The following is a 23,216-nucleotide window of genomic DNA, read 5'->3' as shown; positions in this document are numbered from 1 at the left end:
AGTCTCATGTAAATGAATAGACGGTTGCAACAGGAAAACGCAGCAGTTAACATCAGAAAAAAAACAAGAATCTGAGAAATAGGAAAGAGGGACGTGATGTGTCCGTGGTATCAACACAGCGAGGATGCGTACCGGTCGACCGCGCCGGCAGCGTGTTGCTTCGGCATCCGGACTTCTAGGAGACAAAACACATCAGTGTGTTTTGGGGAGGGGGGGGGACAAAGGACTGCAGCGGCCCCAACTGTTTAGTTTCCATATCTAGCAGTTGGGGACAAGGCTCTCTGGCAGTTCTTATTTTTTTTTTTTTCCATCCTCTGTTGGGCAGCATGAAAGCTCACACACACACACACACACACGCACACGCAGGCGCGCACGTCCACATGCACGCACGCTCACACCAGCACCGCTGATTCTACAAGTCTTATCACCTGGTCGGTGGCATATTCCAAAAATTCCAATTTGTCTGCTTGCCCCCGGCCCAAAGCACAGCCCTAAAAAGAAGTGCTGCAGAAATGACTTCAGCCCGGACCTCTCTGATTGGACACGTCGGGAACAAGCCAAATCTCAACGAGGAGCCCTGTGTTTACCGGCGGTGTTCAGATGCCGCAGTTCGTCCGCAGATACTGAAGGATTAGCCAATAATAATGATAATAATGATGAGAATCGTCGTCGCTTCAATATTTGCCGTTTGATTCCGCGGCCGCTGCAAATGGTTTTATATCAGCGGATAAAAGACTCGCTGCCCCGTCGATTCTTTTACGAACGGAAACATGGCGATACGGTGACCTCCGCGTCCTTACATTTTCCTGTTCCCCGCAGGAGTCGCCATCGGGGCGGAGGAAGGCCTTGGCCACCAGCAGTATCAACATGAAGCAGTACGCCAGCCCCATGCCCACACAGACGGACGTCAAACTCAAGTTCAAGCCCCTGTCGAAGAAGGTGGTGTCCGCCACGCTGCAGTTCTCCCTCTCCTGCATCTTTCTGCGCGAGGGGAAGGCCACGTAAGTCTCGGCCATGTCACGTTATCTACGCAGCCACAGATTGCTTTTTTTTTTTTTTCTCACAGTGTAACCGTGCACATAAGGATACAGATAAAACACTTTTTTTTGTGTTAAAAATGGTTTCACGATTAATTGAAATCTTGGCCGATTTCATAAGAAAACTCTTGTGTTTTCAGAATCGTTTGAAAATTCCTGGAGCGCAAGTGCAATCCGTCTACTTTTTCAATTAGGGAAAAAAAAAAGGGCAACAAAAATGTGGCAGATATTACTTATACATCTGAATGAACAATCCACAGTGATTCTTTAGTTTTACAGCCTATCGGCCTTGTTGTCATCCTTGTTGATCGACAGCTCCTATAAACCGGCTGCGGTTATAAGCGCTAAGGTTCAGTGTTAGCATCAGAGTAAAACCGGTGCATCAGCATGTATTTACAAACAGTATTTTATCACAGAACCACAGAGACCTTTAACCCGTGCAGCTAAAACTAATCAGTCAGTGAGTCATTCATAACTAGTTAGTCAAATGGTAAAGGAAAACAGATTTGGCAATCTGTTCTTGGAGAGAGAGCGAGTTGCAAAGATACGGGATGGCAAAAAGGTGTAAATATCAACATTTGAGCTTCCTCATTAGATCAATCGGACGTTTTTTTTCCTAAAGAGTCTGAAATATACTTAAAATTCTAAATCATGTGTCCTCACAGGAAAAACGTATGACCGCGTTCTCATGAATAATGCACGTTCAAACGTCACTTTGGAGCGGCGCCGCGACCCGTCTCACCGCGGCTTTTTTTTGTTTACCCGCACAGATTCCTCCGCCGTTTCGACCAACTTTAATTTTGGGCCGCGCGTTCTGCCGATCTCAGTCCCCGCGGTCGTGATTCATTCTAATTTGATAAGAGTGACTTTCATTTAACGGCAGACACACAGACACTGAGCGAGAGCGGCGCGGCGAGCCCTTTGTTGCGGCTCGAACGGCGGGTCGATGGCGCGTAACCCTTGTTAACCCTTCGGGGAATGATGTCGACCACACACAAACAAACTCCATCACACCAGTTCAAATGAACCTCCGGGCCTGGGAAACAGCAAACACAAAGGAGAATAGAGGAGAATGCGGCGATTAGGAATGGAATGGCGGTCGGGAGGGACAGGCGAGGCGGTACGCAGGACTAGATAAAATACCAAAGCAAGAAATAATGTTGAAAATTAACGCGAATAAAGCGGTCGTCGGGCGGCAGCGGAGAGATAAAGGCCGACGGAGGCTGAGGAGCCAGAGGAGACAGCCTTAAAATGCGAGAAGTGAACCGGAGGCCTCAGGTGTTTATGACAGTTAGGTGAGCGATGAAAGATGTACAGAGAGAGAGAGAGAGGAGGCTGGAGAGCTATGATAATCCCTACGTGTGATCTAGCTATCAGCAGCTGTGTCGGTGGGAGATTTAGGTTTTGAGCTGACATTGAAATACAATGCCTTGGCATTTTCATTTATTCTTTCATCCATTTATGCATCATTTCAAAAAAAAAAAAAATCTGGTAGATAATCTGCTGATGTGGCGTCAGCATGAAAATGTGCGTTCCATGCCGGTCTAGTCATTAAAGAAGGGCTGGTTTTTAGTCCGGATGTGTTCCGGGGCTTCGGGTCGAGGGCCGAGAGATATCACGGGGGTAACGAAACTCATCATCGGGATCTCAGCCGTCCTTATCTCATCCGTCGATACGTCGCTGAGTCCGTTTTTTTGTGTCAAATCAAGCCCAACTTCTGGGCAGAGTCAGTATTTTAATTCTGGTCTGCAGGTTTTATTCAGTGCACTTTCTCTGTAGTGCAAATGTTAAAATGAGATCTTCTTCATGCGTGGTTAGGGCTCTTCCTTTCTTACAATGTGTGTGTGTGTGTGTGTGTGTTCGGCACTCACCAGCGATGAGGACATGCAAAGCTTGGCCAGTCTGATGAGCATGAAGCAAGCCGACATCGGCAACCTGGACGACTTCGAGGAGGAGAACGAGGAGGATGAGGAGAATCGTGTCAACCAGGAGGAGAAAGCCGCCAAGATCACAGGTGAAAACGCGCAAACGCAACTCGGTAACCAAACAAACGAGGTGGCCTTGACGGCAGAAGCCAAATTCAGACGTATTTCTGCCGTCAGCGAATGCGTGCTCCTCAATAGCTAATGATCTTGTTGAATGTTGTTCTAACAAACTAGGCGATCACGACTCGACCCCCTCCGCCGTTTTCATCCCCGACCAAACCTCCAGGCTTCACGCGGGGCTTTCGACCGCTCTCGCCGTGCTGTTTTTTTGGTTGTTTTTTTTTTTTTTGCTGGGTTGTGTTTACCTGCTCAGGTTTTTGTTTGCTTCCATGCTGAGGAGCTCTGACGTCACAAGTTTTCATTTCCGTTTTCTTTTATCTGTCGAGCTTCAGGTTGTTGTTATTTTGTTGTCATCTTTGTTTTTGTTTGGTGTTATTTGTAATGTGTAGGCTGCGTCGTCTGTGTTGGTTGGCTGATGAAGGCTTGCCTCCATCTGTACATACATGTTGAGGGCTAATGTATGGGTCCCGCTGCTTCCTGCTTTGCTTAATCCAACTTTTCAAAGCGCCTTCTTCATGTTAAGCTTCATGCTCGCTGTCCTTTCTTTTCCCTCCCTGCTTTGTCTCATTTATATGTATATGCATTGAGCGCCTACAGCGATGCTTCACTAGCGAGCATCTCTGAATCAAAGGCCTGACCAAGCTGCCAAAACTCCCCATTATCATATTCCTCCCTCCGGTGCCTCCTCGCCAACAAGCCAGCGAGCTAACCCAGTAATACTAACATTAGGCTAACGCACAGCCTGAAAAACAGATACTCTCACTGTTTATGCGTCGCGCACAGACAGGTGGCAAGTAAAAGTACAACAACTGAACGGATGCCTGACACAATTACATTAGTTAAAGCTTCAGACACACGTAAAGTCTCCGCTAAGAAGCACGGATATAGCCATCGTAGCGCCTGGTGCGCCACGGTGTCGATTAGATTTGTCACCCATCTGTCGCTTAATTATGGAAACGGAATATCTTACCCCGGAATCTGTGTATTTTACACAACCACGCACCTCCAGTTCCTGTCAAAATGTTTCGGATTTTTTAAAGTAAAAGTGTCCGTTCGTCATTAAACTTGAATCGTAAAAGAATATAGACGTGATGTACTTTGAAAATAGTTCCTGCTTTTCAAAACCCACGTGTCCGTATAAAAGCGCTCTGACACCTTTGGACAGTTTGGGCTTGTCAACTCCGGAAAAAGGGCCCTATAAAAGCAAGCCGTTCATATCCTATCAAAGTTTCCAAGTCCAAGGGGGTGGGCACTGTAACAGGAATAAAAGTTATAATAAAAGAATAAAAGTTCCCAACAGCTGCAGCGGTGTGTGTGACTGCAGCTGAGAAAATTGGTATTTCCTCGACAAACGCACTTTGCACCGTACAGTAGATCAACCGGCGAGGTCACGCCATCTCACACCCTCACCGGCTCTGCACGTCACCACGGAGGATTCCTGCACCCCGTCGTCGTCGAGCAGATCTCGCATCGGTGCACGCAAACGCGGAAGGAGTCGCGAAACCTATTGGCAAAGGCCAAAATGTTGCAGCATGGACTTTGTATCGGGACGCTTGCATTAAGTTTTACTCATTCATGACTCAGCCACGCCAATGTCAGCGAGTAATTTACCTGCTTCCACACTCACCGTTTTTTAATATGGCCGAATTAGAAAATGCAGCTAAAAAAAAAAAAACATCGTGAAAATAAAATAATAAAACATTTGCCGACAAACACCCAAAAAATTCTGAACTGGAAGTGTATTATGAGTTTAAGTATCATCTGTCAGTCAGTGAAAATGTGAGTGAACTGCTATCATTTTCATGTAACACACAGGGTCACGTTCAAAACCTGTCAGTCAGAAGAAAATATTCAGACACACATTAACTTAGGAGGACCTCTCTTTGAGGGAGTGTGCGTGCGTGCTTGTGTGTGTGTGTGTGTGTGTGTGTGTGTGTGTGTGTGAATATACCAAATGGGGTGTGTTATTTTGCCTTGTTCACCGCTCTTCTTCCTTCCTCCCTTCCTGTATGGCCCTGTCATTTACAGAGATAGTAAACCAGTTGAATGCCCTCAGCTGCTTACATGGGGATGATGATGATGATGATGATGATGATGAAGGTGGTGTCCTTAAGCGAGCACGCAAAGCAACCGCTAAGCCTGCCGCTTCTTCCCAAGGTCTTTTTTCACCTTTCTTTCATCTCTCTCATCCTGTCTTCCCGACCCTTCAATGTGTCTGAGCCTTGTCACCTTCACACTATCATTTGTTTTTGTTTTTGTTTTTTTTCTGGTATAGTTGTTTCATATCGCCATCCCTCCTGTTCCCCTCCTCCTCCTCCTCCTCCTCTTCCTCTCTCTTTCTCTTTGGCTCGCCTCCCTCCGTCTCTGGATCCTTGACATAGGTATTGTGACGGTGTCGTGGTCATGCCAGTTCATTTTGGTCCGTGTGATGTGATGCGTAGGAGGTGCTGTGACGGTGCCTGTTGGTGTTCATCTGTTTGTCCATAGACTGTGTAAAATGAGTGGGCGCTCTCGCTCCGACGCCATCGCCAATTGGTTCGCGGACTTCTAACTTGAAACCCTGAAAATCGCTTTTAGCATCCCAGTTGTTTGTACGTAGATGGAGGCGCGGTCGGCTCCTCTGTCGTGACCCCGCAAACTTCTTTTATACAGTCTATGTGTCTGTTCTCACCCTTTGCTTTTAAAAAGCGTGACCTTAACCTTTATTTAACTGCAGTTGGCAGTGAACCAGATCGGGTCGAGCGGACCGAGCGTATCACGCGGGCTGCTTTTCAGACCAAAATCCTTTCTGGTAAAGAAATCAAGCCGTATCGTCGGACCTACATTCCGGCGTTGCTTCAAGTTGGAGGCTAAATTGTACACAGTTGTGTTGTTGGTGCTGTTACACAAGTAACACCATTCACTAATTTGTCTCAAACCAGGATGATCAGGTAACAGCCAAGGTTAGGGCTAAAGATAAGCTTGATCTCTAAGGAGTCATATTAAATGGGAAAAAAAATGAATCGTGATTAAAAATCTAAACCCGTATGCTAATTTCCACCTCGATGCTTTTATAATTTGGGAGTCCCAAGAGGTTATGTGAAATCACTGACTGGTAAAAAATCCATACGGGTCGAACTTCACGCCACCCGGGAGCTCGATCTCCGGCTGAAACCACGAGTTCTAGATCCCGTCTTTCCAGAAAACACCACTTAAAACTCGAAGGCCAACGGCCGTACCTTTTGAAATTCATAGTTTTGCTTTCCCCGTAACAGATTACCACAAAACGCAAAGTCCACAGTAAGCTGAGCGCCGCTTGTTGGAAAACATAAGGAAAACCCTTTGACACTTTGTCTGTAATACTCACCCCTTCTGCCTGGTACCTGATGGGAAGAGGAAAAGTGTTGTTCGCAAGCCGTCCTGCTCAGACCATCACGTTCCACAGGCGCAAACATCTACATTATGCCGTTGTCGTGGTCTAAAATGGCTCATGGGTGTTTTGAAGAATAGGCTACAAAAAAATAAAAACAAGCATTGTCTGCTACCGGCAGCCCCCTCTTCACGCTAAACAAGGAGAGACGGGGACACGTTTTCAGCGACACGGTGGCTTCCCTCCTCCCTCTATTCTTGTCCTCCTTCACAACTTTTTGGCATCCGCCCCGCACGCATTTACAGTCTTTTCAAATGGCTGTGCACAACAGAGCTACAGTGAGAACGATGAAGACCAAGTGGACATGTTTCAGCCTCGCCAGCGTGGATCTCCATAGCAACTCCACGCTGCTTTCACTTTCTCCCACAGTAACACCCAGTACCCCCAAAATATCCCCAGAATGCCCGAGAGCGCGGGAGAGCTAGGTAGAGTTCCCCCGGCGAGCGGACGTGATGGTTGTGGTTCACTCCTAAGTGCAGGGTATTTGGTTTTCGCTCGGACGCTTTGTTCGTTTTTGCATTTGTGAAAGTCTTGTCCCCCCCCCCCACCTCCTTTGTATCACTCTCACGCTTGACTTTATCTCGGGCGCCGCGGAAACAGAGCTGATCAACAAGCTGAACTTTCTGGAAGACGAGGATCCGGAGGCACCGCCCGCCATGAGCACCAATCCGTTTGACGAGCCCGAAGACAACCTCGATGACACGAACCACCTCAACCCTTTCGGCGATCCCGACGAGGAAGGTAGGTTCGATGTCGGAGGCTTTTAATAGCTCTAGATCTGGATGCTGTTTTAAACGTTGAGGTATAGAATCTGTCTGGAGCTTCCACACTTTATTTACACGGCCCGAAAGCGGCATAATCCCACCCCGGCATTTGGAGTCATGCAGTCCTCTGCTTGTCCGGGCTGAGGAAACAGAAGTCAGTGTTTAGACTGAGGCAGATAAAACCCCGAGACTACCTTTTCAGACGGCCTGTCCTCGTTCTGCATCCGCGGTCCGGAACAAATGGCTATCTGTTACAGAGGCGCGACGTCATCCCGCTGAACGGGCCTCGGCGTACCGACGTAGCATATTTAATTGTTTAGCGGATATTTCCTGCCTCCATTGCACCAGGGCGACTGATCCTGTCTGTCATTTTTCTCTGTTTTTTTGGCCATAGAAGCAAATATGAGACACTGAATGCAAAGCAACCGTCGGTGCTTTTTCACAGTTTGTAAATGCAGATGCGAGACTACGAATGACCAAAATTATACAAAGTCTGTAGCTCCTCTTAATGGTCTGTGCCGTTGTCAAACAGAGCCCCCGGACCAGCCGGCCTTAAGGCCGCGGATCGACGAAGATTCCTTCGGTGACCACGACTCGTCCAATCCGTTCAACGAGCCCGACGAGCCCGAACCCGACATGACCCCGGGGAACCCCTTCGAAGAGGCCGAGCAGGACGCCGACCCTCTGCCGGACCCGGAGCCCCCGAAGCCCAGGCCGAGGAAAGGCTTGCGACCTGTAGATATGAGCAAGTACCTGTACGCCAACACCGCCCACAACGAGGACGAGGAGCTCGACGAGTAAGACGTCACTCATAGGACACTTTAATTCTCGCTGGCGAGGCCAGCTACTTTAATCCCCCCCTCGAAAAGACGGAATAGACCGATCTAATCCCCGTCCCCCAAGTTTAGCAGCAACCTAAAAGACATTCTCTGAAATTAAAACTAAACTTTATACGGTTCCCGTCACCGTCACTGGAAATCTTATCGTTATTGCGCCGCATTAGTTAGAGATGAAACTGTCAAGTTCATGTAAATGACGCAGGGGTTTATCAGAGGGCGGGCAGACAAGAGTGTTTTCAAACGCAGCAAGAACTAAAAGCCGCAAATTAACTAAAGTTAATGAGCACCGGCGGCATATTTGGGTGCTGGTCCAGGTTCTTTTCACTGAAACAACCGCGGCGCTGAATCAGTTCGAACTGTGAGTCGGACCAGTGGCGCACAGCCCATGTGAAAAGAAAGCATCTTAAATGCGAACCAGCCGGCTCGTGAGGCCGAAAAGTAGCCCGGATGGATTTAGGCCGTCTAGTTTGGTGCTGCTCGCAGCCCGAGTCGGGCCCCCCCGGCCCCCCCGCGGCCCCCCAGGGCAGAGTGAGGAAGCGGCTCTTTCAGCAGGAACAAGGGCTCCGTTGTTCCACCGCATTCTTTCACCTTGTCTCCCTCCTTTTTCCGACGCTGTCATTTCTTCCTTCGCTCCGAAACGGCGTGTTCGAGCCCGGTCCTTTCCCTTCTCCAGCCCTGCCAACTTCCTTCCTGGGCTCTGCTGCTCATCCCTCCCTCTTTCCCCGTCGCCCCTCCCCTTTTCCTTTCTCATTTCTTCCCCTGTCCTGCATCAATGTCATATTCCAGCACTGCGTTTTTAATTCTGGAAGATAGCAGATAATCGTTGCATCGATTACAGCGTTTCCTTAATTCATATTATTTCTAGCGAGTCCTCGGATAATATATGCTGTGATCATTTTCACTGTTTATTGAAAAGTTTAGATCAACCGTGTGTGCCTTCCTCCGCTCGGTGTTGCCACACTCTCGGTGTGTTTCAGTATTTATAACACCAAGTATTAGTTTCTATATTGGTATCCGAGCATCGGTTCTGAGCGGTATTGAAATCGTGTGAGAACACATTAAAATATAAAGACAGATATAATGTTATAAACACATGGGTGGCGCCTTTGAGGAACCGCGAAGAGCTGAATGTGCTCCCGATTGTGATTTACCCCTTCGGAAGGTTGGACATGCTCCGATTGCAAATGCGAAACCTGCACGCGTCGGGCGTTGAGGGAAGCTGTCAAAAATCCAGCCCGATATTTCAGCCGTCCGTCTGAGGAGGGGAAGGTTATTGACTGGTGTGTCTCTCTGCTCTGTTGCTCAAATCAGAAGCCTTTCTGGGTAGAATAGAGGGTTCAGAGGGCAGTGCTGTGTTTTGACTGCAGCCCTTTCACACGTCTCCCAGCCTTCACTGGTCTGTTTAAGCTGCTCTATAGCTTTGCCCGCCTTTCTTTTCTTTACCTCCCTTCTCCCCCCGTCCACCCCTCTATCAACGTGACACTGACTTGTCTTACACACTCTTTCAGGCCGATACCTAGTCGATCGGGTTTTTTTTTCACCCCCCCCCCCCACTCTATCCAGCTCTCTTGTTTATTTAGGATAGCTTGTTGCATGTTGAGTGAATTTCTCAAGGCAGTGCCTGTGCTTTCAGTGCCACAAGCATGCCTGTATATTGATTACCCTGGGCTGCGTGTGACCTGTGCATGAGTGTGTGTGTGTGTGTGTGTGTGTGGGTGGTGATGGCGGCGGCGGTGGCGGGGTCAAGGCCTTCGCGGTCCTCTCAGTCTGTCTGTCAGTAGGCGACCCTGGGCGGGAGAGGATAAAGGGTCATGCAGGCCTGACCTCGGTGCACCTGCATCTTCAATTACCTTATTCCTCAATCTCCGTCATTATATTGCAGCGGCTCTCATTTCCATGTCGCACTTTCTTTTTTTTCTTTTTTTTTTAAATAATGAACAATGGACAGCTGTTAGCAAAGGCTGAAATGTCACATACAGTCTAACGCCGATGCACCATGCGGACGAGGAGGATTGTTGTTAAAGCTCTTTTGTTGTTGTTGTTGTTGTTCGAGTCCTTCTCAGACTTTGTGTTCATTTGTTAAACCTTTGGAATAAGCAAAAAAAAAAAAAAAAAAATCAGAGAGAAATGAACCAGCGAGAAATAACACGGTGTGTGTGTGTGTTTCCTGCGCGCTGGCTTTAAAACGTGCTGAACTGTGACCTCGAGGTATGCGCGCTGATGGGTGTTTGAACAGAAAGGCCAAACAAACACGGAGATGCGGACTTTCTCGACAGTAGTTTCACCTCGTGCTTTTCCCAACATATGCGTCCCGTGTTTTGTTCATCCAGATCCAACCCTTTCTACGAGCCAAGGACATCCAGCCCTTCACAACCCCACGCTCGCGCCCCCTCCCTCGAGCTGGGCGGCGGCCAGAAGAGGAGGGCTCCCCTGCCCCCGACTTCCGGAGTTGGCGTCGGCCCCGATCCTCCGTCTCCCAGACCGACCTCCGGCCCGGAGAGGGAGAAAGCCCAGCCGGTCGGGCCCGGCCCGGTAGCAGCCGTCATCGGGAGGGAGCTGGCCTCCTCCTCCCCCAAGGTAAACGGGCTCGGCTCGAATTCAGCAGGCTCGACTTATCACCACGGCAGGCACTTCGACGGGTTACAACCGAACAACTCGGTAATCGCTCGCCGCACCAGTAACGATGAAAGAAACACAACTTTAATCCCCGATCCCACAGGCTGCAACTTCTCAATAGGCTCCCGAGTTTGACACGCTGTCAACTTTTTTTTTTTTTCCTCCCCCCCCCCCCAAAAGAATACGCTGTTCTGCAGCAGGTTCTGAAACCAGACTGGCATTTGAAACGCGGGGTCGTCGCAAGGAACCGTTCGTGACAAAAGTTGGCCCGGCGCACAGAGTTAGCGATCGTTGAACTCGGAATCCGTGGTGCTGACCGACACGAGGAAAAGGATAATACTCGTTCAAAGCCCTCGCCAAATTGCCGGAATGTGTTTTATTATTTATTCAGGACGGTGTTCTTCAACTCACCGCTACCGTGAGTACGTCCGATGGCTGGAGTTTAGCCACATTTCCCCGAGAACGGTCCCCCAAAAAAAAAATCAAGTCAGTATAAACGATTCCGCAGCTCCAGGCAATCGACTTCTTATTATTCTTCACTCCCCCTCATTCATTGCAGCATGTGTTATTATAAGTGAGTTACTTGAAGCATATTGTGTGTGTGTGTGTGTGTGTGTGTGTGTGTGTCAGTGACTTGCTTCCCACTTGTGTGTCCACATCCAGTGGTCCTTACACCGGCTTCCTTTCCGCCTGCACAATCCCATCTCCTGCCCCTTTCTTTATGCTCATGAATCTCCCAGCACCTCATTTGAATCTAGGTATTTGTTTATTGGGGTGTTTGCAATGTTTATTTATTTATTTAAATTAGGTAAATCATGGCTGGGTCTAATTAAATGGCTGATGGTCACACACTCACGGCAGGAGTCAGACCACTGGTGGGGAATGATTGGCTGGGGGTGTGGGGACGGGTGAGGGTTCAGAAGTGTGTGTGTTTGTGTGTAGGGGCTCAATGGGCCTATGTGGGGCTTAAACACAGGGGGCTTAACTACAGCAGAGCGATCACAAGGGGGTGTTGACCCCCTGTGCGCACACACCCTCGCATGCAAACACTGTACAGTTACTTATACCAAAACACACACACACACACACACACACACGCACACAGACAGAGCCCCCCACCCTCCTCCCCCATGCAGCTGGCTGCTAGCTGACTGTTTTAGCGTAGCTGGGCGGTGATGCTGGTCGTCCATGTAATTATGGCACAGTGCCTTTATCACCCAGCTGCAGTTGCCTGTGACCGTGGGTGAGGGGGCCTAAACCACTTTAATTACCCAGAGCCAGTGGCCTGTGGTGGGCCACACTTCGCCAAGAGGATGCTCCTGCCTCTGGAGTTATTGGTCGCGGGGAGGATGCAAAGAATGAATTGTCGGGCGGGCGGGCGGGCGGGCGGGCGAGTCGAAGCGCGGAGTAGAATAGGTGGGAGATGGTGAAGGGTAGAAGGAAGGAGACTAGATGGTCTGGGAACAGCCGAGAGATATGATGTCGGCGGTAAACAAGGACAGGCCGACGGGGTTTGTCGACATGTACGGCTGGTGTGAATAGGTTTCTCCTTCTTATTCACACCAGGCGCTATAACGCACAAACACATGCACGCCGCAGCCATGTGAAGGCTGCCAGATGACCTTTGAATGTATGAAGTCGGAGAGGATTAAGCGGAGACATTCCTGCTACGAGAGGCCGAGACGAAACCAACACATCCCGCCATGGACGTGTACGGAGTGTAGATTTGTGCCCGCGCGCGTGTCTTTCATATACCCTCTTGTACACCCGAGGCTCGGTTCAGCAAATATGCGCCGGGGCAGTCGTCACCTTCCCCCAAAACACAGCTAACCTCCCTCTATCTGCCGCCATACGTTCCCAGGTGTGTATTCCTCATTTATATTTGTCTCCAATAAAGATAAATTTGCTCACGGTCAGGCATCTAGGTCTTATCTCGGGATGTGAATGAAAATTGGTAAATTAAAAGTCACTATACCGTTGTGTGTTTCAGCTGCCCTGAAGGGGACGAGCCGCGTCACGCGTGTTTTCTTGAATGAAATCATGTACGACCATAAAAAGATAAGCGCGCGTCGGACGGCGCCGGCTTTCGCGCGACACAACGGTTCGAGTGTAAAAACGAAAATACACGCCATTGGCATGCGCGGTATTCGAAAGCGGAATCGGCACCTCCATCACCACCAACACGCCGAGGCGGGAATAAAAGACACCTTTTATGAACCGAAAGCGCGCGGGAATAGACGTAACATAAATAACGGGACGATGGAGAAGTGAAACCAACAACAAACTTTTATGAATTCATCACACGCCAGTAATTAAACCCGAAGGGTCCGTAAGGATGAACGAGCCGAGGTTTGGATGCAGGGGCATCCAACACGGGAACCGTATCCTCCATGTCATTTCATTTAAAACCACCCACTTGAACGGCAGCTTGTGAAAAATCAGGACATCTCCGGGACATATGGTGTGCACGCACTTACTCCGTGCACAGGTATTACACTTATAGATCGGATTTACATTAAGCCCGGAGAGGAACCCGACACCCTGGATGTTTGCCAGTCAAACACAGCGGAGAGAATAAAATTACAATACCCCTCCAATGCGTTCACGTCGCCGTGTAGGCCACCGGCTTTTTCTTTCGCGTAGCAGCCGGGAGAGCAAAGCACTCCGCGTTTTTTATTTTGTTTTCTAGCTTCCCTGGCTTCTTTCACGCTCACCGGCGGATCACTGTAGGTCTCTCGCAGGCGTGGGTGGCGCTGGAGAGCCGAGTCCTCTCCCTTTTGTTCCTTGGTTTTTGTTACGTTATCCTAAACCACCGCCTGACATTAGAAGTGATATTCGGTGCATAAGATGCACATCGTCCTATAAATGATAATAAGGCTTTGTAACGACCGATCAAAACCCCCCGTCAGTTGAACCGGTTGTCGTTTTAACCAAAAGTAGCCCGAGAAATGAACCGACGGGCGAATCCGACCTCAGGTTCGGTCAGTCTGCGTTTTGTTTGTTTGTTTGTTTCCCCCGAGTGCCACGAGCGTTGTTTGTCGTCCCGTCGGCGAGACGCGGATCCCGAAACGCCGCGTCTGTGAAGGAGCCGGAAAGATGGAAATATCTGTGGGATTAATTTAAATGAACAGAGGGCGTTCTCGCTGGGCGGGTTTGCGAGCTCTGTCTGGTCTGATTCAGTCCAGCTCTCTCGCTCCTCCCTGTAGCTTCAGTGATCCCCTGCTCCTCCTTCGCTTTCATCTCCGTCTCTACTCCCCAGTCAAAACACTCTACACTTAGATGCGCTGATCTGAAGATTTTCATCAAGTTTCTGCCTCATGAATAATTTACTTTATTTTCATATGAAGAAAAGTTGGAAGCTGACACCCACACACACACACACACACACATATATATATATATATACATATGTGGGTGAAAGTTTGAACAAGGAAGCTCTGTATTTGCACCGAGAGACTTTGATAGATCGAGGCCTCTCTGAGTTCGTACCACAAGTACGCGCACGTCCCGGTGTTTGCTTTACCAGCAACGCGGGGAAACCGATTCCCCCGGTTTTCCGAGTCAGATGGTTTACTCCGGGCTTTGGAAGTGTGTGTTTTTTTTTTTGTTTTTTTTTATTACGTTGGTCTTTATCAGTATCGCCGACATCCACGACGTCTCGTATTCCACGCTAGGAAAGAACGCGGTCAAACACGGTGTCTATACACCCTCTATCTCTTTTCCTTTTTCGCTCTCACACTCTCTCTACAGAGGTGAGAAAAGCGAACCAACACCAGAGGTATTTCTTCTCTTCCCCTTTAGTTGAAGGGCTTGTGTGATTACTTATGTTAATCAAAGGGTTCAAATTAAATAGTTTGGGAGGTTGCGCCTGCTCCTGTGCCGGGGGGAGGCAGAGGCCAGAGCTCTCCCTCCTCTCCCAGACTTTGTTTTCACATCCCTCCCACCCCCCTTCAGTTCAGGCTACCTCCAAATTGAAATTAGAATAAATTAACATTATTTAATTGAGTTCGCAGAAGGCTGCCATATTTCTTAATTAGCTTTCACCGGGGTTCGCGGCAAGAGAGGACCACATCCACGCTGTGGAGTGTTACAGAGGTTGCCGTGACGACCGAGGGATGTTTTCGGAGGACAAAGGGGAGCCCAAGAGACAAGGACAGTCATCTCTTGTCTTCTGATCTTTGACCGCTTTCAGGTTTCTCGGCCCGTTATCATCCCATCCAGTCCGAAGTTATTCCGCCGTCTCTGATAAGTTGGGCCAACCTTTCTCTCAAAGAGTCGCGAAGAACACGTCAAGAAAGTGAACGTGACGCCGACTTCCCGGGAATCTCCTCGTATTGGCATTTTAAGTTCCTGCCGTAGACGTCGCCCAATCTTCATCTATATTTTCCGTCAAGCAAAGATCCCCGGCCCTGAGCGACGCTCTGAGCGTCCCATGCTAAAAGGCAATGTGTGCTCGAACTAGGATGATGGTTAATATTTAGCACGGCGTCGCCCGATCGTACAATCGCGCCCGGCCTTCTCCGGCCGGTCCAGCAAAGTCGATTTTCGCATGTTGCTATTCGTCCTCTTAAAGGCGGTCGCTGATTCGCTCCTCCGGCGAGCTTTCAGTCACGACGATAAAGCGTTAAAAGGAGTTAATTCATTTTGTCTCTCGTCCGGAATCAATATTTGCAGGGAAACCGTCCCAGTGGTCCACTTCTGAGACCAGGGCATCCACGTCTCCCCTTTCCATAAGCTGTGTAATAGTAGGAGAATAATCCCTGAGAGGAGTAAGGCTAAATCAGTAGCTCTCAGTGTCTGCCTTTTCCCAGCGTGGACCCTCCCCGGCCCTTACCTGCCATCTCCGAGTGGGCTGACATTGGATCTTGTGGGAGAGAGGAGACCCAATTTCTTCTTGCATGCAGTTGACGACCAATCAGTGAGGTTCTTGTTGTCCTTACATTCCGCGGGGCATCGCTGTCATCACGCACCGGGATGAAGGGCGAAAGGCAATTCTTAGCAACAAGCCGTCTCACTTATTTTATTTTTTTTTTCCCCCGTGTATGTGTCCGAAGGGTTGCGTACTTTCTTGTAATTTATTCCGTTTTTTTTTTTGTTTTTTTTTTCCCGCGCGGACCGATTTTTTTTTTTTTTTTTTTGTGATTCCCTCCGGAGTCCAGAGAACATTTGAGTTCGCCCGAGTGAGATCCAATCTACCGACTCCAAACACGAACCATTTATCCCGATGACTCGGCAACAAAAAAAAAAAAAAAAACAACAACACCTTAAGCTATTTTTAGGGAATAAATCAGAAAAAGCATTCCTTCCCGCGTGTTCATCCCCCATTCCAAACTCAATTTGATACACGTTTCCCGTGAAAGGTGGCGAGGCGTGTGTGTGTGTGTGTGTGTTGTGAGGGATATATTTTGATCCAGTTACTGTAATGCGGCTATCATTTTTCCACCTCTTCCTCTGTTGGGTGCATGTCGAGTTCACAAGTTAAGCACTGCGAAGAGCTCACTCTCAATACCCGCGCCGACTGGTGTAAAAGGGCCTTCCGCAAAGCGCTGCTTGTAATCTGCCTTTGGTAAGTCCTCCTTAGTTTTATCTGCCAAGGATTACCTCACAAGCTGCGAGCAGGAGCGAACCAGGGAGATGCAGAGCAAGAGGGAGAGAAATGAAAAGCAAGTCAAACAGAAAAACGATGAAGATGGAACGAAATGAAAACAAATCGCTGCGTAATCTCTGGAAGAGAGAGAGAGACCCGCTTTGGAGTTGAAGGGAAGTTTCCCCTTGCCACTCATTTAGAGAGGGAATTGACTAATCCCTCCGTGATTGATGTCTGCTATGAGAGGCTCTATGGCAGACTAATAGGGCTTATGAGGATGGCCAGAAAGTCTTTTGTGCGCTTGTGTATATGAGAATGAACCAAACCTTTTTGTCTTGTGTGTGTGTGTGTGTGTGTGTGTGTCCCCTTTCCAGCGGCCGTCCAGGCCAGGGGTTTGAATGACATGGCGGGCGAGGAAGGGGGTAACATTATCTTAATCTGCTCTTAATCTGCCCCTGCCCCTCCAGGTGTGTGTGTGGGGGGGGGTTTGCATCCAGGGTTTTTTTGGGGGGGAGGTTTAAGGGGTCTTGGGATGAAGAGATAAAAGTCCCGTGAAAACTCCTCAGACCCCCGAAAGGTCCGGAGACCCCCCGCGCCTTCTCGCGAACCGCCCTCGCCGAAGACATGCCTCGCCTTTTCTTCAGCCATCCTCAAGTGGCCCCCCGCTACATTTTAATTGAATTAAACCCACCGTCCCCAATCATTTAAAAAGCACCTCAGAAGTACCCTATGAATTAGCTCCGGTGATTTCTCTTTCAAATTGCGTGTCTGTTTTTCACTCTGTGTGTGTGTGTGTGAGAGAGATTGCGAATAGAAATGATAAGGTTCTAATTGGCTCTTTATAAAACCCTCCAGCGCCGTCCTCGTCGGGCCTGCTAGGGTATGCAGGTGTGTGTTCCTGCGCGCTATAGGAAATACTGAGTGGCCTCTCCAGCGCCGGGCCGGCGCGCCAGGCAGCCGGATCCTTCCCTCGCCTTTTATTCCAACGCTCTCGTAGTACGGCAAGATTTGATCATGTAGGCCCGTCTTGTTTGTTATTCGGTCAGAACGCACCGGTGAGTCTTCACATTAAAATGATGTGGCGATGTTTGCATACGGCTGGAAAATTAAATCTCAATACTCGAAGGCTAGTTCCTTTTTCTTGGCGTGCGTGTTTGCACTGTATAGGATTTTTTTTTTCCCCCCTATTTTCTAAATGTCCCAATGGTCCATTCATCCATCTCTTTACCGCCTCACCACTTGAGGATTAGCAGTCCGGTGGTGCTATTGCAGTGTTTCCCAACCTTTTTTGAGCCACGGCACATATTTTACATTAGAAAAATCACACGGCACACCACCAAATACATATGTCGAAAACATTTTTTTAACGAATTAGAATGAAACCGTGGTCTCGATTTACTTAGTGTGAAATCTGATCTATCTAATATCTGTAGATTCGTCAAGTTGCAATGCAGATTTCCCACTGATGTGCAACTTTTCCAGAACACATTTTGCAATATCTGAAGACATGTCATCAATATGTCTGAAAATTGTATTATTTGAGAGAACTCGGGCTATTTCTTTATCAACGCCAGAGCCGAGCATTTCTTCTACAATGATTTAGCCGGCAGGTAGTATTAATGTTTTGCTACGGTGTGTTTGGATTTAGAGATGAGTTCAGCAACTTTATAGCAAGTTTTCACTGCTTTCTCACTCGTCTTGGTAGTTTTCAACGATGCTGCCGGTTTGTTTACGCAGATACAAGTACCGTAATTATCGGACGATAAGCCGCGACTTTTTTCACGTAAACGACGATGCGGCTAATATACGGACTTTTTTGGGTGGGGGACGCTAACGAGCTTCACGCCGCTAAAACGTTTATCCTCGTCACACCGGACCGATGAAATGACCGGGAAATTCTGAGTCCGTTCAACTCCGACACCGAAGAAGACGACTTTGACGGTTTTAGCGCGCGGGAGGAAGCCCGAGTTAGCGATCGGCTAGCCGGTGCGGCTTATATTGAGGTGCGCTCAATAGTCCGGAAATTATGGTACTTTTTATTCTAAAAATGTGTCGCTTATCACTCTGATACACAGATGCACAGGTTAATTCGCCACCCGTTGCCATGGAATGGACACGCTGCCCACATAGACATAGGAAGACACATTATTTACGTTGGATGAATAATTTTCGGACCAATCAGGTGAAAGTGGGCATTTTTCCACGGCGCACCTGATGATCTCTCACGACACACTAATGTGCCGCGGCACAGTGGTTGGGAAACACTCTGCTATTGAACGCAATGCAGCTCTTTCGGGGGAACAATATTTGTTTAGCAATCGTCCAACGATGTCCGCGGAGGTTCTAAGTCATCCAGGTCTCCGCAACCGGACTCGAAGACGTTCGGCCCCTCGTCCGAGAGGCTTCTTCAGTTCTGACAACTTTGGACGAGAATCATCAAACAGCATTTAGTCGCTACAGAACATTAAACGTGTCATCGGCAGACGTGCTAACAACAGCGTTAGCCTCAATATTTCACGTCAGTAATACCAGTTGAACGGCGTGAATGACTCACGTTCCATTAGTTTACCAAACAGTGTGCGTAGTTTCCCCCCCCCCCCCGATCCGTGGAGGTGCCGCGTCCCCCCTCGGTCCTCCGGCTGCGTGGCGCTCTGGTTCCCACCAATCGCCGCCCTCTCCCGCCTCTGTGGGTCTGATGCATGTATTCCGATCAGGAGTCAAAGGGGTGACTTTGTAATTATGTTCATTTTAATTGGCTGCGCTATCATCGCTCTCATCATTTTGAAGCCCACGCTGTGCTGGACAATGGCAGGCTTTGGTGGTGGTGGGGGGGGGTTACTGCCTTGACACAGCAGTCCCTCCCCTGACACACACACACACACACACACACGAACAAGAACGGCTTGCATAAACACAAACACACTGCCCGTGTCTTTACCTGCAGAACATAATTCCTAAAGTGGCCTGCTTAATGAGTTTTCACTGGCCACGCTCAGATTAATTGATAAATGGCGGCGCTATCGGCTCAGTTGATCTCTGAATCCGTTGCACGACTCATTTGTTTGTTGAAGATGGCAGTTAAAGGAGATTAATGGAGGTATAGATTTATGAGCCCCCCCCCCCCCCCCCCATGCTCTTTCTCCTCCTACAGCCAAAGCCTATTTGTTTGGCGAGGATGCAGAGAAGGAGTAAGGCGGTGGGCAGCCGCTTAGATTCTTGTCAGCTTTTAAACAAAAAAAAAAAAATGGTTTAAAAGATGCAGATGCTTGATAAGATTATTCTAGATTGTAGTAGTTGCAGATTTACTGCTGCTTGATGAGCTTAATGTACCCTGAAAGCTACAAGTAGCACTTAAAATACAACCTGAAATTATTGTTTTTTTATTTGGCTCTTTGATACTTCTCCTTTAAGGTAATGTTCTTCTAGTTTAATTTTCACGTTTTCGGCACAACGGCGCCGACAAAGGAGGGGTGACGATTCTCAAACACCGATCAGAAACCGGCCAAAAAAAAAAAAAAAAAATGTTTTAATCAATTCATCTTTTGTTTTGTGTTCGGGCGTAGAAAGTACAATTACGTTTCACAGGCACCATCACAGATTACCGTCGTCATTTTTTCCGTAGACGTCCTCAGCCCCGCCCCGGAGCCCAGCTTCAAGCCAAACCCCAACTCCACGCCCGCCGCCGCCGCGGGCACGCAAACACGGCACAGACACACCGTCCCAACATACCCGCCCTGTGAAAACCCCCCCCACCCACAGCCAAAGCTAATTTGCGGAGGTGTGAGTGTGGGTAACGCTGCTGTTTCCATGACAAGCTAAAGCCAGCGCTTACACGGCGTTCTGCCCCCGTGTTACACGTGGAGCGGGCAGGTGGGCACACGGCGAGCTGGCACCGCCGCTCCTTTGTTTTTGTCTGTTTTTTTTTTTTTTTTTTTTAACGGTGAATGGTTTTTATTTCAATTCAGCGCTTTTCTCTCCTGTTCCGTCCCCCCCCCCTCCCTCCCCCCCCCCGCTGCTTTGCATGGTTATGCCTTTGGAGCAAAAGGGGCCTTGGAAACAAAACGCTGCTGGAAACGGAAGCAGCTTTTTCCCGATTTTTGCATTTTACATCTCCGCAGCCAACCGCCGAAAGGCCCCTCCGTCTTGGCCCGCAGGTCCGCCCGTCAGATGGGAAACATATCTGCGTCTGAATGAGTCGCCCTCATCGCCGTAGTAACCTCTATCGCCATTAGGATAAACCTATTCACGTATTTTGGATTTTGGTCTCCGATTACGCAAACGGCTTTGAGAAGGGGCCGTTCTCTGCGCCCTGCTGCTGCGGAGACGCCGCCGTCAAATCACCCACCTCGCGAGTGTTAAGGGTTATCGTTCGCTTTCCGCCTCCTCACACACACAAAATAAAGCATGATTAAACTAAACAGTGTCTACATGCGCGGTCACACATACATGCACACTTTTTCACTCAGGGCTCTCCCTGGAAGGAGCCCCTCCTCTGCACCATTACAATAGTAATGCGATATTTCCTTTTGTATGTTAATGTGTATTATTTTTCACGCTACATTCTCCCTCCTCTCCTCTTCCCGCCTCTCCTCCTCCTCCTCCTCCCCCATTGTTCCATCCACTCCACATCTCCATTTACATAATTGAACTTTTGATTGGACTTTGCTTCCTCTCCTCCGCTCTCACGCAGCCAATGTTTGAAATCCAAAGTGTAATTTCATGGGTAAGATGATGCCAGGTGATCACTTTTTTTTTTCTTTTTTTTTAACCCCCCCCCCCCGCTTTTATTCCTTTTGTTTCTAATGAGAAGACGTCAGACGTGGAAAGCCCTGATAATTCAAATTGTGCGTTTTGATTAAAGGTGCAATTAAATTATGGAGCACATAGGTGGTCGGAGCCCAGACGTTCAATGGGCAGGTCTTTAGCCGCAGGATGGACGGGCCTCTTAAGGGCACCGCCTTATCCTCTTAACCACGGTTTGGCGTCGGCGTTCATCCGCAGTCTTGGATCAGAGAATCCTATTAATGTCCGTTCGCCTGCTTTTTCCGCACTTCGGATTCAGACACAATGTTCCTGTTTTTAATTACGAGTCACGAAATTAGCGCACGAGCCTGTGTCCGGGTTCGTTTTGCAAGGTGAATCCTCGCACCCCATGGAAATGACCCACCGTTTCCCTGAAAAGAGTAGTGGAGGGTCGCGGTCCTCGTTCCGTACAAACTTTTTTTTTCATTTTTTTTGTTTTCTAAACCAGATCAAGAAACAAGACCAGACGTGTCTTTTTGTGTTTTAAATACCTGCCGATTCTCACGTTCACCTGCCGGCCCTCGCATTCCAGCTCGCGTCGGTGCCCGGACTCGGCTCAGGCCCTTCTGTGACACGTGACGCCAGGACTTAATTACAACCTGCCGTGCACGAATGGAAGTTTATCCCGAGACAAAATAGGCACGATGTGCTTCGTTCCGTTCGTTCGTTCGTTCGTTCGGCGGTGCAAAGTCAACCGCCTCGTGTTCGGAATCTGTACCAAACTACGGGTGTGTGTGCGCTTTCATGTGTCACTTAAGCGGGATGTGTGTTTATATGTGTGTCTATAGGCTTTCTTCTTCTTTTTTTTTTTTTTTTTTTTTTGCCGTTGGCTCCTTGAGCGGATTACAAGTTTTAAAGAGTATGAGATTCAACACCTCCTCAAATCTGACACTCTCTGACACTGCTTTGAAGCCATGAAAGTGAGATTGGAGAGACACAGCGGCGCTCTTCTCTCCACAGAGTCGTGGGTTTATGTCATTGGGTTTAGGTCAGTTAAGTTTCCATTGAAGCGTCGTGCCCCGGAGTGAGAGACAAAGCTGCCACTTAAAGCATTTGGCTTGTATCTTTTTTATGACTTTGAAAGGGCAGTTTAAACGGCCTCCCCGCACCGTCGACCTGCGTCACGCCGCTCGGCCTCGCGTACACTCGGGCTCTCAGAGGCGACGGACGTCTCCGAATCCGGGATCCGTCCGAAGTCTCACGTCAGTGTCTCGGAGTTTCTACCTCCTACGTTACGTCCGTCTCGAGACTTTATTTTAACGTTTTGAAAGCTATGTTCATTCGGCGTAGCAAGTGTACACTGAATTAGACATGAAGTACATCGAAGTATACTGCTCAAAAAAATAAAGGGAACACTTGAACAACACGATGTAACTCCAAGTCAATCACACTTGTGTGAAATCATAGTGTCCACTCAGGAAGCAACACAGATTCATTTTGACTTGTTTTAAGGACATTACATCAAAGTTGGATCAGCCTGGAGTTTGTTTTTACACTTTAATTTGGAGTGTGATTCCTAATCCAGACCTCCATGGTTGGTTGATACAATTGATTTCCATTGATCATTTTTGTGTGATTTTGTTGTCAGCACATTGAACTGTGTAAAGAGCAAAGTATTTCATAAGAATATTTCATTCATTTAGATCTAGGATGTGTTTTTTTAAGTGTTCCCTTTATTTTTTTGAGCAGTGTATATAGCAGCAAGTCACTTAAACACCTGCACTTTGTGAGTTGCACACCAAGCTTGTTTTACTTGCACTGCTAACACCGTTCATATTTCTAATTATATTTAGTTATTGTCCACACAAATCCAAACGCACTGTGCACAGCAAAGTAAGGGACAACAAACACTTTGAATCTTTAACCCTGGTGCCATCTTAACATTGTGTTTACTCCCCTTGTCCTACGGGTCGAAAATGACCCATAATCTTTGACAATCTTTGTACTCCAGTGGTGTAAACATAAACAAAAAAGAAGTATCGCTTTTTCTAATTATGGGGTCTCTTTAGGAAAAGTCATAATATTTCAAGTTGGAAAAAAATAGGTAAAGGTGGTTTTTCCACAGCTAAACATGGTGATGGGTCACTTTTGACCCGCAAGACGACACAAGGTTAAA

The 23,216-nt window shown here is 48.3% G+C and overlaps 1 protein-coding gene across 7 annotated transcripts in view; it reads left to right on the top strand.

Annotated features, from left to right (window-relative positions):
• The window catches only part of ehbp1 (EH domain binding protein 1), a 142,210-nt gene that overhangs the window by 41,490 nt on the left and 77,504 nt on the right, over positions 1 to 23,216 (top strand). For 6 of the 7 annotated variants that reach the window (XM_086174141.1, XM_086174132.1, XM_086174104.1 and 3 more), the window contains 6 exons: positions 820 to 1,001; positions 2,912 to 3,051; positions 5,111 to 5,239; positions 7,092 to 7,232; positions 7,788 to 8,052; positions 10,425 to 10,671. In XM_086174141.1, the coding sequence (XP_086030267.1) occupies positions 820 to 1,001; positions 2,912 to 3,051; positions 5,111 to 5,239; positions 7,092 to 7,232; positions 7,788 to 8,052; positions 10,425 to 10,671 (1,104 nt within the window). The remainder of the gene's footprint in view (positions 1 to 819; positions 1,002 to 2,911; positions 3,052 to 5,110; positions 5,240 to 7,091; positions 7,233 to 7,787; positions 8,053 to 10,424; positions 10,672 to 23,216) is intronic. The other variant, XM_086174122.1, reaches the window with a different exon arrangement.

The sequence above is a fragment of the Fistularia commersonii genome, chromosome 2 (genome assembly GCF_037954325.1).
Source record: "Fistularia commersonii isolate RoL2024-O1a breed Wild chromosome 2, RoL_Fcom_v1.0, whole genome shotgun sequence".
Taxonomy (NCBI): Eukaryota; Metazoa; Chordata; class Actinopteri; order Syngnathiformes; family Fistulariidae; genus Fistularia; species Fistularia commersonii.
This window is presented reverse-complemented; position numbering and strand designations above follow the sequence as displayed.